This window comes from Typopeltis vanoorti, chromosome 9 (genome assembly GCF_054136105.1).
Source record: "Typopeltis vanoorti isolate ZY-2024b chromosome 9, IOZ_Tvanoo_1.0, whole genome shotgun sequence".
Lineage (NCBI taxonomy): Eukaryota > Metazoa > Arthropoda > Arachnida > Uropygi > Thelyphonidae > Typopeltis > Typopeltis vanoorti.
In genome coordinates, this window is record NC_143557.1 from 54,637,417 (window position 1) to 54,653,233 (window position 15,817).

The window sequence follows — 15,817 nt, forward strand, 5'->3', positions numbered from 1 at the left end:
ATAGGCCAACCTGTAGATCTGGAGTTGTGCTAAAGGTATTGGAGAGATTAGTGAAAAAAATAAACAAACTAGGATTCAGAAATGGGTTATTAACAATAGTATTCTCTGTGATTGTCAGTATTGGAATGATAAATGGAAATCATGTTTTACTAATATACTTGTACTATACCAAGGTAATGAATGCAGTGAGCAGAGGAGATGCCTGTACAGCAGTATACTTAAATTTTGCAAAGGTTTTTGACGGATTGCACACATGACAACTTGTTAAACAAACTGAAATGGATGGGACTGGATAACAGACTTGTGAATTGAATCAGTGACTGGATGTCAGATAATTATCAAGAAAAGTTGTATATGGGATGTGGTATCCTGAAAGAAAAATGTGACTAGTGGTATGCCACAGGTGTCTGTTTTGGGCCATTGTTGTTCAACTTGTTCAACATTTTGTTCACCAACTTGTTCAACATGACCGTTGTTAATGTTTCTAGCTGCAGCACACTAATTTCTGAATGTTCTCTTTCAGCTGTTGCTCTGGGGCTTGTTCACATACACCTTTTCCTTCAGCTCATCCAATAGGAAGAAGTTGGAAAACATCAGATCTGGAGAATGTGATGAACAATTAATAATATTGAATTAATGGCCAATTAATAATAATGGAATGTTGAATTTCAAAATAAAATTGCACAATCTTGGTTCATCGTTGGGTTATGAACTTTTCCATGATTAATTTCCAAAATGTTCTTTAGAATACCTGAAAAACATTAAATGTAAAAATTAATAATAAAAAATTTATCTACATTTTAAATCTCTTAGTGACTTATGAGCAACCCTGTATATTAATGATACTGGGATAGGTTTAAATAGCGATATACAACTGTTTGCACATAATACAGAACTGGGGAGAACAATGAAGAGGCAAGCAGATGTTGTAGCCTTGCAGGACATCACAGATTGTATGAATGGACAGTAAGTGGAACTTTTAGTTCAATGTTGCAAAGTGTAAGGTTTGAAATTTGGTAAGCAATGATGGGATGCAAAGTATACACTTGTTGGGGAAACTTTGAAAAATGTAGAGGATATGAGAGATCAGGGAGTGGTAGTGGACAAGTACTTGAAATTCAGGGCCACATTATACAAGTTGTGAAATCATCAGATAACGGCAATGATGTGGAGGCTTTGACATGCAAGACATTATGTTTCCATCATATATGGCTTTCATCAAGCCTCATAAATTACTGTGCACAGATTAGGTCACCTGGTTTTCATGATGGTGAGGATATGTTAGAAAGGATCTAGAGAAGATTCACAAAGGTGATAACTCATCTATGGAATGTTTATTTTTCACTTGGTCAGACTATAATAAATTTAGTTTGTACCACTTTACCCCAGTCCTGAAGATACTTTCAGGCACAAACTTTGTTTGCACACACTTGGATAAAGGATTAAACTAAATTTATTATAGTCTGACCAAGTGAAAAATAAACTTTCAACATCTTTCTCTAAATCCAGAGTAATTTAATCAAAAGGTGGCACACCATTTGGCAGCTCCTATAGGAGGAGATGACCTTGCTAATGCTTCTGCCTGGTATCTCCACTTGGGCCTGGCTCCCACTGAAGAGACCTCAATAAAGGTCGAAACTAGTCTGGGTAGTGGCCCTTCCCTTAATGCATAACATTATACATATCCGCAAGAAGATGTGTTTTGCATTGTGGGAGATACTGAGTTACGAGTGTTGGTAGATTGCTCCACCTTTGCAAGGAGTTGTGGTGTTGTACCACTTTACCCCAGTCCTGAAGATACTTTCAGGCACAAACTTTGTTTGCACACACTTGGATAAGGATTAAACTAAATTTATTATAGTCTGACCAAGTGAAAAATAAACTTTCAACATCTTTCTCTAAATCCAGAGTAATTTAATCAAAAGGTGGCGCACTGTTTGGCAGCTCCTACAGGAGGAGATGACCTTGCTAATGCTTCTGCCTGCTATCTCCACTTGGGCCTGGCTCCCACTAAAGAGACCTCAATAAAGGTCCAAACTAGTCTGAGTAGTGGCCCTTCCCTTAATGCATAACATTATACATATCTGCAAGGAGGTGTGTTTTGCATTGTGGGAGATACCGAGTTAGGAGTGTTGGTAGCTTGCTCCACCTTTGCAAGGAGTTGCCTGGTGTTGTACCACTTTACCCCAGTCCTGAAGATACTTTCAGGCGCAAACTTTGTTTGCACACACTTGGATAAAAGATTAAACTAAATTTATTATAGTCTGACCAAGTGAAAAATAAACTTTCAACTGCTGGTTCTTTGCATGGAGAGTGGATGGTGAATGGAATGCAATGTCTAAGTGTGGTCCTCCCACAATGAGTCTCTGACTCCATGTAGGCCCAATATTAATAATAATAAGAGCTGGATTGTATATTATCTCTCAATAATACTAGAAAATTGTGTATGATGATAATGTAACTGGTGCAGCACATTGTAAGGTTCTGTTCTTAGACACCTACTGTTTAACTTATTTGTTAATATTTCACGTGGACTGACTGGAGATCTTCAGTTGTTTGTTGATGATGCAAAACTATGAATAGTTATAACAAGTCATATTGATGTTAACTCCTTTCAGGAAGATTTGAATTGACTTTTAGCACAGTCCACTTTTAGTATCAAAATGAGCAGGACTACACTTTTAATGTTAATAAAAGTGCACTTTGGAATGATTGATCTAACTGTACTTTAGGAAGTGAATTAGTGTCAAGATCTAGAGGTAATGGTTAACAGTGGTCTGCAGTTTAGTGTACACTGTTATGCAGGGTCAGTCCGAGAATATCTGATGCCTTTAGGCAAAGAAAATTTAGGCGTCCCTATAACATTGTCTCTATATATATATTTTGTCATACTCACACAAGCACACATACACATGTGGATATTTATAAAAATAATGTCATTATGAACATTAAATACATTTATTAATCAAAACCAGTACATTTGTATACATGTATGATTACTCCTAATATCTGTATAGCAAGAAAATTATTACATCTTAAATACAAAAATTATGAAAAATTAATCTTTCGGGCTTTTGCGTTGGCAAAGTGTTGAATTAATTCATCTATATTGATTGTAGTTGCAATTTCATGCTCTATATATTGCTAGACCAGTGAGTCGTTCCTGAGCCATCATAGAGTGAGTGTAAGTTTTTGTAAGTTTTAATTTCGAGAAACTCTTTTCTGAACTTGTTACCAATACTGGTAATGTTGAAAAAATTCTCAGAGAACACATTTGGAACATTATTTTCTAAATTATTTTTACATATGTCTGACAAGACATCTAATGAGGAAGTATTTTCTGGAATTCGCCTTGCTATTATTTGTAATTCACTACATAAATCTGTTCTGTCAATATCTCTAGAATTATTATGTGTTAAATAATTTTCCAATATCAAACATTTTTTAAGCAGTTCTGCTGAAGTAATTTTTTGAAATTCATATATATTTAAAAGGAAACCAAACTTTTCGTTAATTGTAGACATGTGCTTGAAATTTTCATCAAAATATGCAATTGCAGTATCAATAATGGAAAAATGAGTTTGAGAGATACCCTGGAACTTCCCCACTCATCTTGAGACAGATGCCAGAAGGAGGAAAAATCTCTGCACTCGAGATTAAGTATACAAAGAGCAGTACAGTGGAAGAAATAGAGAAAGGAGAAAATAATGTAGGATCATCAGCGAGCACCAGGACGGCTTGACTTATTTCAGTTTTTTATCATTAATCAAGGTTTTACTAATTTTTTTCCCCAAACTATATAGCAAAATTTGGCACCCTGAAGTCTTAGCACCCCTAGGCAATTGCCTAGGTTCGCCTAATGATAAAACTGGCCTAGCTGTTGTGTCACCATTGAATGGTTAATATAAACCTATAGTACATTGGTGCCATGGATGGGCAAAGGATTTTTATTATATATATATTTTTTGCATTATTATTTAATTTTTATACAGTCTGGAAATCCTCTAGAGACCAAAATGGAACTTTATCAAGCCATTTCAAACTTCCAATAAGTAGGACATAGTCTCACACTGGCCGCAGCCTGTTGGCTAGAGAGTGGACATGCTAACCACTCAGCTAACCAGGTCAGTTTTGTTCTAAGGATAAGCAGAAAAGAGATGATATAACAGACAGATTTCAGTTTTACCAGATTAACACAGAGGGTATTATAAAAAGAGTGGAAGGTGAGAAAGGAACCAGAAGCCATCTGGAAGTTGTGCAAAGGTATGGTGAGGAGCAGAAGATGACACATAGAATTTTTTTACATGTAGAGTTATGGATGAATGTAAAGTATTATAATGTATTATAAATGTTCAAATGTATTATAAATGTTAGGGAAGTATGAATGAGTTTTACTTTCAGTACGATAGATATGTCATTCATTAAATGAGATCTCCCGCGATGTATCTGCTGACCCGATGGAAATTTGTTGTAATGATAATAATAATATACTACTACATGCTAAAACAATCAATGTTATACTCACCAGTACATCAGTATTAAAATGGCAAATACCATCAAAAAAAGAACAAGTATAACAAAATCTGAATAAGGTAAAATTCCACCTAATTTTAATATCACTGCTGTAAACAGTACTGCCACTGTAAGAATAATAAGTCCAGCTATAAACCATGCTGTCCATCCAACCCATGGTCGTAAACCCATAACTCTCATAATCTGAAAGAAAATAAGTTTTATTTTTTCATAGAAAAAAAATATTACTGATGATAAATTTATATAAAATATGATATATAGTCAAAGACACATTAAGTAATGTAGTAAATTTCAAAAGAGGTTTAATTATTTAGCATGTAGAAATATATTACAGCAAGAGTTAGAAAGTACACTATACTTTACAAGAAATTATATTCCTTTCATCATTTTATTCAAAGCAAAGTTCGCACATTGTGACTATGCAACTTACTGAAGAGAAAAAGCTGATGGCTGCATATAATGTGAATCCCATAATGCACAAGCAATTCTCAAGCATATACAATGCTATGATTTATGATGTGAGTTACTACCCAGTTTTGACTTTTATTAAGGTAAAAGTGTGAAGGGATGTTCATCAAGGTCTGGAGATATAGAGATGCAAGAGAGCCTGATAGTGTTTAAAAAAAAAAAAGACAAATTGTAGTAAGAGAGATAGAAGAAAATGGTAAAGCTTCTTCATATCATATAGCCAAAGGCTATTTTTTTTTTTTTTTTTTTTTTATATTATGCTGCTGAAAGCCAAAATACTAACTGGAACTAAAATATAGACAACAGGTAATTTGGTGGTTAAAGTTTTAGAATAACTTATGCCTTGATCAGGCTCAGGCTTTAGTCACTACTTAGGATTGCTCTTTATCACTTCTGTAGTTGAATATAAGACAAGGTAAGCTAAGAGAATTGAACAAAATGGGAAATCCCCTCATAGCCAGTGTCATGATAAGAAGTAGTGGTGTGTAAAGAAGGGCTCCCATTTCAGATTTTTTTTTTTATTGGAATAATTAAATGTAAATAAGTTTTTTTTTTATGATGAGTAAGAGTTGCTGGAAACATTGTGCAACTCCAGTGTTTTTAGTGTGTAGGCTTGTTGTTTGTTTACAGTATTGTTAAACTTAGAGCTTAGTATAGTAACTGGCAAAGAAAAGATGGCAGCAGCTTTGTCTTTGCAGGAATTTAATTTTGATTTCTGTCATTTTGTGAAATGTGAAGTGTGCTGTATGTATTCATTCAATTATGTAGATAAAGTATGGATAGTCAAGGCAGATGGAAGGAAGGCGTGTATGCGAACTGTGAGCTGAACGAAGACTTGGTGAGTGATAATGTATTGGTAACAGAAAGTATAAGTAGCAAGAATGCCACAAGGAGGATGAGTGCTTGTCTGATAGAAAAGAAGGATGGTGCAAAAGAGCAGCAAAAAAATGGTACAAAGTTTTGATGGTAAGAAAGACAAAAGCGATATGAATGTAGCAGAATTTTAAAAACAGAGTGGAATTAAAGATAAGGTGGTAAGAGGCATTGACTGCGAGCAAGCATATATGGCTGGCAACAAAACAGAGAGAGTAAATGAGAGAGAAATTGCGACATAAGATTTGAAAGTTCAGTTGGTTAAGATGAGGCAAGAGATGAAATGGATGCAGAGTGAAGTTAAGAGAATTTGAGATATATACAGAAGAGTGAAAAGGATGAAAACAAATAATAATTATTATTATCATTATTGTTATTATGGGTAACCCCAAGGAGTCCTTAGACTCATCAAGGGAGCCACAAACATCATGTCAAGAACTATTCAACATTTATGCAGCATCTATCATACTTTGCTTTGAATTCATTCACAGTCATGGCACCCATAACAGACTCTGGCAACCTATTCCACTCATTCACTACTCTACAAGCAATAAACCTAGTACTAACACACTTTCTAACTAGAAAGTGTGTTAGTACTAGGTTTATAGGTGTGTCGGTGGGGGGGGATGTCCCACTCACCCACACACCTGTTGGTGGGGGGGACATCCATCTCAATCATATTGCCCCTTTTCCACCTATTTACCAGTTTCTGTAATTGGCAAATCTTCAACTTGTTCTCATAAGGTTCATTCCATAGACCTGCTACCATCTTGATCACTTGTCTCTGGATCCTCTCCACCTCCTCCTCATCACCAAGAAACCATGACACCCAGATCTGTGCACAGTAGTCAAGTAAGGATCTTATCAAGGCTCGATAAAGATGAACAATAACCTACTCGTCAAAGGAACCAAGTGATCAAATGAGCTGATTTAGCCACTTGTGCAATGTGCACTCTAAACTTTAACTCCCTATGCACTAACACTGCCGGGTCTCTGGCTTCGAAATTCCTGGAATGCAGTTTATTATTATTATTATTATTATTATTACCCCAAGACCTTATGGAGTCAAAGACTCATCTGGGTGGTCCTTTTATCACAAACAGAGCTCATCATACCGTGTCTTAAACACACTCAAACTCCTTGCAGACACTACACTCTCAGGCAAGGCATTCCAATCATTCACAACTATGCATGAAAAAAACCTGTCTCTCACTCCCCTACTCACATCCTCTTTATACAGTTTCGAGGGATGACCTCTGGTTCCCTCCCGATCTCCCACTATTTTCTGTAGAACCTCTCCAGCATTGATCCTATAACAACCCCTTAATAACTTGTAGGTCTCTATCATATCTCCCCTCTTCCTCCTGTCCACCAGGCTCTGTAAGTTGCATCTTCTCAATCTTTCCTCATACTTGACATGCCAGAGGTCAGAAACTACTTTAGTCAGTCGCCTTTGGACCCTTTTCAACATCTCTTCATCCTTCTGAAAACCAGGTGACAAATCTGGACACAATAGTCCATGTATGGCCTAATCAAAGCCTTATAAAACGGAACAAGAATCTCCCTAATGTAGAAGTCAGTGTCCTCCACATCATTCCCAAAAGCCTTTGTGTTGCCTTCACAATTCTGGCTATGTGTCCCCTAAATTTCAGATCCTTATCCACTATCAGTCCCAGATCTCTTATTCCCTCCACCTCCAACAATATCCTCACCAAGAATAAATTCTGCATTCCATCTTTGTTTTCCAAATTTTAAAACCTTACATTTTGCAACATCGAACTCACATCCCCCATTTCTATCCCCAATCACTCAATTTATTCAAGTCTTCTTGTAAGGCCACAACATCTTCTCTACTCTTCATGGTTCATCCCAACTTCGCATCGTCCGCAAACAACCGAATAACTCCATCCAAATCTTCACCAGTATCATTAACATACAAGTTAAACAGCAATGGCCCTAAAACAGACCCCTGAGGCACACCACTAGTAACTTTCCTTTTCCTGGATATTGCTCCCCCATACACAACTTGTTGATACCTATCAGATAGCAAGTCTCCAATCCAATGCACTAATCTAATATCCAACTCCATCTACTCTAGTTTAACTGTCAACTTATCAGGAGGTACTCTATCAAAAGCCTTTGCCAAATCCAAGTATATTACTGTGCATCCTTCTCCTCTGTCCAAGGAAGCAGTCACTTTATTGTAATAAGCAAGTAGCTTACTAAAATATTATGACCTCCCTTTAAAAAATCTATGCTGTCCATCAAAGATAATACCATTGTTGTGAACCCAACTCTGGATCCTAGTTCTCACAAGCTTCTCCAACAACTTAACCACAACACCTGACACACAGATAGGCCTATAGTTTGATGTTTGAGTTCTATCACCTCCTTTATGAAGAGGCACAATCTTGCATTCCTTCCACTCCTTAGGAACTTGACCCAGTGCAAGACTCGTATTAAAAAAAAACTTGTTAAGGCCAAAGTCAACTCCCTGGCACATTTCTTCAGAATATGTGGTGATATATTATCAAGTTGCACAGCCTTATTAAAATCTAGTTTACTCAACTCCCCATACATCTCTTGGTCACTTACAGTCAGTCTCTCCTCTCCCATCATCAACTGCTCTCAATCTCTCCATGAAGTCACATTCACAAGATTGAAAGACCTTTATGAACTTCTCAGTAAGTATCTCCACCGCACCTTCCACAATAGCTATCTTTATACCATTTTCTCTAATCAATGTCATCCTTACATAATCATTCTTTCTTTTGCTGGCTACAGCAAAATATGAAAAAATATCGAAAGAACTCCTTAGGATTCTTTTTGGCTTCATCAGCTAACTGCTGTTCCACCAATGTGGTTTATAACTGGTCTGTATTAACTCTTGCTCTACCCCCAACTTTGCATCATCGACAAATAACTGAACAGTTCCTCTCAGATCCTTTCCTTTATCATTACTGAACAAATTAAACAGCAGCAGTCCAAGAACAGATTCCAGTGGCATGCCACTAGTCACAGGCTTTCTTTTGGACTCTACTCCTGAATAAACTACTTTCTGATATCTCTCCATCAACCATCCTCCTATCCATCTCACCAACCCTATATTCATCCCCCATGCGCTGCAGTTTACTGATTAGAATTTTACAGGATTCAATGTGGTATCCTGTCAAAGGCCTTTGCAAAGTCCAGCAGTAGCAGTGTAAACCCATTACCTTTATCCAACTCAGCCATCACAGTATTATAAAGTGTAGCGAGCAAGTTATTACTGAGGCATGATCTACCCTTCACAAAACCATGCCCCCCTCCCCCTCCCATACAGTATCCCATTTCCATAGGTGGAAATGGGATACTGTATGGGAGGGGAAGCATATCAGGACAAACTTCTCCAATACTTTGACAATGTCTCCTGATATGCTGATCGGTCGGTAATTTGCTACATCAGTCTTGGAGCCTCCTTTATGCAATGAAACTATTTTCCCTTCTTTCCACCCACCTTGGGACTAACTCAGAGCAGAGACTTAGATTAAACAATATATGGGCAAGGGCACTGACAATTCCCCCCCTGGCAATTCACGTAAAACTTAAATTAGTATACTAGACCAGCACTTCCCAAACTGTGGGCCACGGCCCCTTTGGGGCCATAGGTTTTGTTGAGGGGTCGTGAAATAATGAAAACAAATTTAAAATGTTATAAGACTAAGTAGATTTTTTTATTTTAAAAGAAACGTATTTAACTTTTATTATTTATTATTTCTTTTTTGTTATTTTTTATATTTTAATGGAAAAATTCACACATTGGTGTTGGTTCACAAACTTTGCTTCCTGCGTATTTCGGTGCTTAATGAATATTAGTAAATATTGCTTATTCATATGTTTCATTTCAAAGCAGTGGTTAATTGTATTTACTTCGAATGCTCTCCAGGGAAGCTCCAAATCTTCCTGTCCCTTTCATCACGCATTCGTAATCAGGGACTGTTGATATTGACTTTATATACATATCAAAACTCATTTTATATTATCACTGTCATCAGAGCTAGTTTTCTGTTACCAATAAAAGTTTTCGCATATACTTCACACATGAAAAAAAAGCTTAAACAAGTTCATGTGGGGAGATAGTAACTCGCAACAGCCACTATACTGCAGAGGCAATAAAAACAAGTACTTTAATTATGCCAGTGAATAAGGTATGAGGGGTCTGTGTAATATATTTCTCAACAAATAGTGCAATTAGAGACAACTGGGATAAAAACACACTAATTAATGAATCACATGTCCCCCTCATACAGAAACTATGCTGTATAGACTGAAACAAAACCATATGTTAGTATCTAACTAAAAACTATTGTTATTAATTAGATGTGTGTGAGTTCGATTTCCTAAGGCAGCAATAAAATTCAACCGAACGTGTTGAAATTCGTAAAAGTGTTAAAACTAAGTAATATATAATGAATGTTATGGCAGTTTCACATACAGAGGAGCAAGGAGCAGGTTACTTGCATGGAGAGTGGTTGGTCAATGAAATGCATTGCCTGAGTGTGTTGTGAATGTAGACACATTGAATCAGTTTAAGAGGTTGGATGAGCATTGTGTGCAATGGGGCCCTCGATGAGTCTCTGACTGCATGGAGGTTGGATGATGATAATAATAATAATATCCTGTATTCCTCTTGTGAGTATATACCAGTAAATGATAATGGTGACTTTATACATGTGGATGCTCTTTATCATATATTAGTACTTTTTCTGCTAGTATTACTTATATGTGGGATGAGCATGGGAAGAAATTTCTGACTTTTTTTTAATCAGAGTAATATATATCCTTTGTTTAATACAGAGGATATATATTAAATGTTTTTCTTAAGGAAAGGATACTGTCATCTATACTTCCTCAAAATCAAATGAATCAACAAAATAGACAAATAGCTGAATTTGTACAATGAATTTCACCAAAATATTGATAAAATCAAGGTCTTCCTGCAGAAACAGAAACCTATTTTTCTCTACAGGAGAGAAGGTCAGTTAGCTAATCTCGTACAGAGGTAGCATGGTTTTTTCTCCCAGAAACTTGGGTTTTTCATTCTGCATACAAACAAATCGGCCTTCAGAACACATGCAATTTACAGACAAAAAATGCTGTTGTTGGTGATGATGGGCAGTAAATGGCGTTGGTGGTAGTGTCATAGAAGAATTAAGTAATAGTGGAGAGGGTGAGATGTATTTCATGAAGTAGAGCAAAGTGCCCTCCCTGGAGGTATCACATAGTAATTATAATAATAAAAGATCCCATGCTTTCTGATATTTTATTCTTATTTATAAGTAGGACAGTGACCAAATATTTTGTCACCTGAAGTGAGATGTCAGAAGGATGCTATCTTGTACTTCATTGTATAATGTATATCATTTTATTATAAACACTATTTTATTTATTATAAAAAAGATATATAATAGATATATTTATTATATATTATACAAATTTATTATATAAATTTGTTTTCATTAAATATAATGAAAACAAATTTAAAATGTTTTAAGACTAAGTAGATTTTTTTATTTTAAACGAAACGCATTTAACTTTTATTATTTCTTTTTTGTTATTTTTTATAGTTTAATGGAAAAATTCACACATTGGTGTTGGTTCACAAACTGCTTCCTGCATATTTCGGCGCTTAACGAATATTAGTAAATATTGCTTATTCATATGTTTCATTTCAAAGCAGTGGTTAATTGTATTTACTTCGAATGCTCTCCAGGGAATTTCCAAATCTTTCTGTCCCTTTCATAACGCGTTCGTAATCAGGGACTGTCGATATTGACTTTATATACATATCAAAACTCGTTTTATATTATCACTGTCATCCGAGCTAGTTTTCTGTTACCAATAAAAGTTTCGCATATACTTCACACATGAAAAAAAGCTTAAACAAGTTCATGTTGGGAGATAATAACTTGCTTGCAGTGGTAAACAACACGCCCTCCCTAAGAGCCACTATACTGCAGAGGCAATAAAAACAAGTACTTTTATTATGCCAGTGAATAAGGTATGATGAGTCTGTGTAATATATTTCTCAACAAATAGTGCAATTAGAGACAACTGGGATAAAAACACTAATTAATGAATCACATGTCCCCCTCATACAGAAACTATGCTGTATATATAGACAGAAACAAAACCATATGTTGCATGGGCAAACACAGTACCTAACTAAAAACTATTGTTATTAATTAGATGTGTGTGAGTTCGATTTCCCAAGGCAGCAATAAAATTCAACCGAACGTGTTAAAATTCGTAAAAGTGTTAAAACTAAGTAATATATATATAATGAATGTTATGGCAGTTTCACATATGGAATTCGGTTGAAGAGAGTTAGCATTTCAACTCAATTGTCAGCTATGCTATTAAATGGATAAGAAATTACTTATTTTGTAATTAAAATAAAATGCCTTTTGGCTTTTTTATTTTAATTACAAAATGTCAGCTATGCTTTTATCTTTCGGTTCCGCAATCTTTTGTTAATACCGCACCAATCATATGCACGTTTTAATAACCTGCCTTTGCTGTCTGTTTCACGTTAGGTTTAATTACCGTAAAGGGAGAAAAGTCACAAAAGAGAAAAATGTTCCTGGTCCGGGGATTTCCTTATTCAGGTAATATTCACTAATTTCATGTTATCAGTCTGTGGTGTGCCAGTATCGGTAAGTGGTGATATTATTTGATCTATTCTACATTAAAAAATTTAACCCTGAGATGGATAAGTGGCGATAAATAAATAAATAAAAATCCCACGAACAATCAGAAGAAGCAGAAAGAGACTTAAAAAAAAAAAAAAAAGACAGTATTTCATCTTTTACCAGAACAGCCCGCATCGTCTTCAGAACCAAATGGTAAGAGACAAAAAATGTAATATTTGCATTTCGAGGGGGACCGTGAAATATTTTAATTTTTGCAAAGGGGGCCCTGACATCCAGAAGTTTGGGAAGCACTGTACTAGACAATCCCACAGCTGTATTCACATTAAGGTTTTGTAGTATGCTGAGCACCTCCATTTTATTTACCTCAGTTCCCAAAAAGCCATTGGCTCTCTCATTCCTGCAATATCACTACCCAAATGATATACTTTTATGAAGTGTTCACTTAGTAATTCTACTATTTCAACTGATTCAGTTACCGATTAGAATTCTATGTTGTATCCTGTCAAAGGCTTTTGCAAAGTCTAACAGTATCAGTATAAACCCATTACCTTTATCCAACTAAGCCATCACTGTATTATCTGCACAGTTAGCCTAGTGGCAATGTGCTTCGCAACCATATGCCTGGGGAAGGAGTGTCCTAGGTTCGATTCCCGTTGACAGCACGAGGAGCTTAAGGATCTTCCTCAGCCAAAGCCAAGTTAGTCTTGGGCGTGGACAACAGGGTTTTTTCCACCAGTTTATCTGGGATTTTTCATCCCGCAAGCAGGCAAACCGGTCCAGTGAACACCCACGGATTACAGTCAGGAATACGGACCCAGCCATAGGTCTGATTCATCACCTATGCCGGTTCTGGTGCCCGGATAAAATTTGGGGGGGACTGAGATGGTGCCATACCTCCCCGTATAGGGGACTCAAGACCATGTATCATCATACGATTATTATTATCACTGTATTATAAAGTGTCATGAGCAAGTTACCATCAGCCCATCAGCATTCCTTAAAATCATTCTGCTATATACATTCTTTCTTTTACTTGAACATATTGAAAGAACTGTTTGGAATTCTCTTTAGCCTGCATTGCTAACGTCCTTTTGTAATATGCATCTGAAAGATGACCTGCAGGCACATGAACAGTACAAGGCACAGTTAGGTCATCTTTCTCCTTAAATTTCCTCCAAAATTGTTTCTTTTTTGCTGCTCCAGCTTGATGATGTAATTCATCAATCTCCAGCTTGATGAACATCATCATCAGTCAATTCAGAACCATTCAATTCCCACTTGATTTACTCTCCTGACTCTAGGTATGCAGTCTGCCATTACCTCACTCAAACACTCCTTTACCCTTCCCATGCAACTATCAACATCCAGCCCTTGCACTTTTATATGCCATGGCACCAATCCAAGCAATCACCTAAGCTTGTCATAATTATCAGTCCTGCAATTGCACATACACCCCATCTTAATTAAAAATTCTACATATTTGGTGACCTCCCAGATCAAGACCATATGATCACTCTCACCAATTGGCGGCAACGTGGTCATATTCACTATAGACAAATTCTCAGATGCAATTACTAGATTGAGTACTCTAGAACCTCTAGTATATTCTATTACATGCTGTCTCAGGTAATTATCCATTAGTAACTGTATAAAATCCATTTCCTTCCTCCCATGTGTCCTCTCCTTCCAATCTATTGTTTCCATAGTTGTAAATCCCCATAATTACCTGTCCTCCACTCATTGAGTCTATTTGCCGATGCATACTATCTCCATCATCTTTTCCATCCCCTGGTCTATAGCAGCATCCAACTGTATATTTTGTTCTGCTGGCCTCAATCTCACACCAGATAGCCACAAATGTGCTATTTTCACTGGCCTACAGTTGAACTACTACTTTCTTTGGTTGCAGTTCATCAGCTGTCATCAATAACACTCCTTTCCCCATTCTTTTCTCTCTATCCTCCCTGAACACACTATACCCTTCGCATTCTATACAGTTACTAATGGTTGTTCTAGTGATTCATCAGTTAATGAGTTTAAGGAGAGGTTATGATAGGTATTGTGTGAATAACGAATCTTTCCATAATGAATCTTCTGATGCCATGGAGATACCTGTACATTAATAATAATAATAATAATAATAATAAATAGCAGCCAGAGATGGTGGAAGATGAATTTCATCACCAGGTGTGAGACCACTGTTCCACTTATTAGAGGCCTAAAGTTGCTTGAAAAACTTCCATGTTTGGTCTCTAGAGCAGGGTTTCTGGATTATGAAAAAAAAAAAGTTAAAAACAAAAAGAAATATATAAAATTGATAAAAATAGGGAAAAAAAATCCTTAGCCCATCCATGATACAAAATATACTTATAGGTGTTCAAATAACCTTTTGTGGGTGAGAGCAATATATATATATATAAATATATATATATATATATAAAAGGTGGGTGATTCAGTTGATAAGGAAAGCTACAGTATAAGCAGAAATCAGCAAATTGGGCTAAGCAAAAACTATAGAGCATTTATCAAATATGTGTCAAGTACAAGGAAGAATGATTATGGTAAGATGATATTAATATATAAAGATAGTAGACTAGTAAATGCTGCAGAGGACATAGTTGAGGTGTCATCATCATCATCATCAAATTCCTGCCATGTACCCTCAAGGGGGGGTGTACAGGATATGATAGTACTACATGAAAACTTTATATCATTACTAACTTCCTATCTACAATTTTCCTCCAAATCATTCTGTTACTTGTCAAGACTCCAACATTATCAGATCTTATATTTCTATCGTCTAAGGCACTTTGTACAGTATCAATCCACCTATATCTTGGTCTTCCTCTGGATTGTTTTCCTGCCAACCTGGCAGAGAACACTTGTTTTGCTAATCTTTCCTCACCCATTCTGTTTAAGTGACCATACCACCTGAGATTAGCTCTGCTAATCTCAGGTGGTATGGTCAAAATAATCAAGATACAAAATGATGGTGCAACATGACAAAATAGTTAAGGTGTTCAGTGAACAATTCATCAGTGTGAAATCATGAGAAGCTCAAGTGTATAAGAAATGGAGAAGATGACTTAAAGTGAGCAGGAGGTATGGGAGGAATTAAGTAAGCTTGATGGCAATAAAGCAGCAGGACTTGATGACATATCACCATGTATCTTAAGAGAATGTTTCAGGGAGGTGGTCATCATCTTAGCATAAAGAACAGGTTCAAAGGAGTGGAAAGAAGGTAAAGTTCC

General features: G+C 36.2%; 1 protein-coding gene across 1 annotated transcript in view; it reads right to left on the reverse strand.

The window, feature by feature from the left end:
* The window catches only part of LOC150103053 (phospholipid-transporting ATPase ABCA1-like), an 859,669-nt gene that overhangs the window by 601,074 nt on the left and 242,778 nt on the right, over positions 1-15,817 (reverse strand). The window contains exon 12 of the mRNA XM_090398068.1: positions 4,526-4,716. Within this exon, the coding sequence (XP_090254194.1) occupies positions 4,526-4,716 (191 nt within the window). The remainder of the gene's footprint in view (positions 1-4,525; positions 4,717-15,817) is intronic.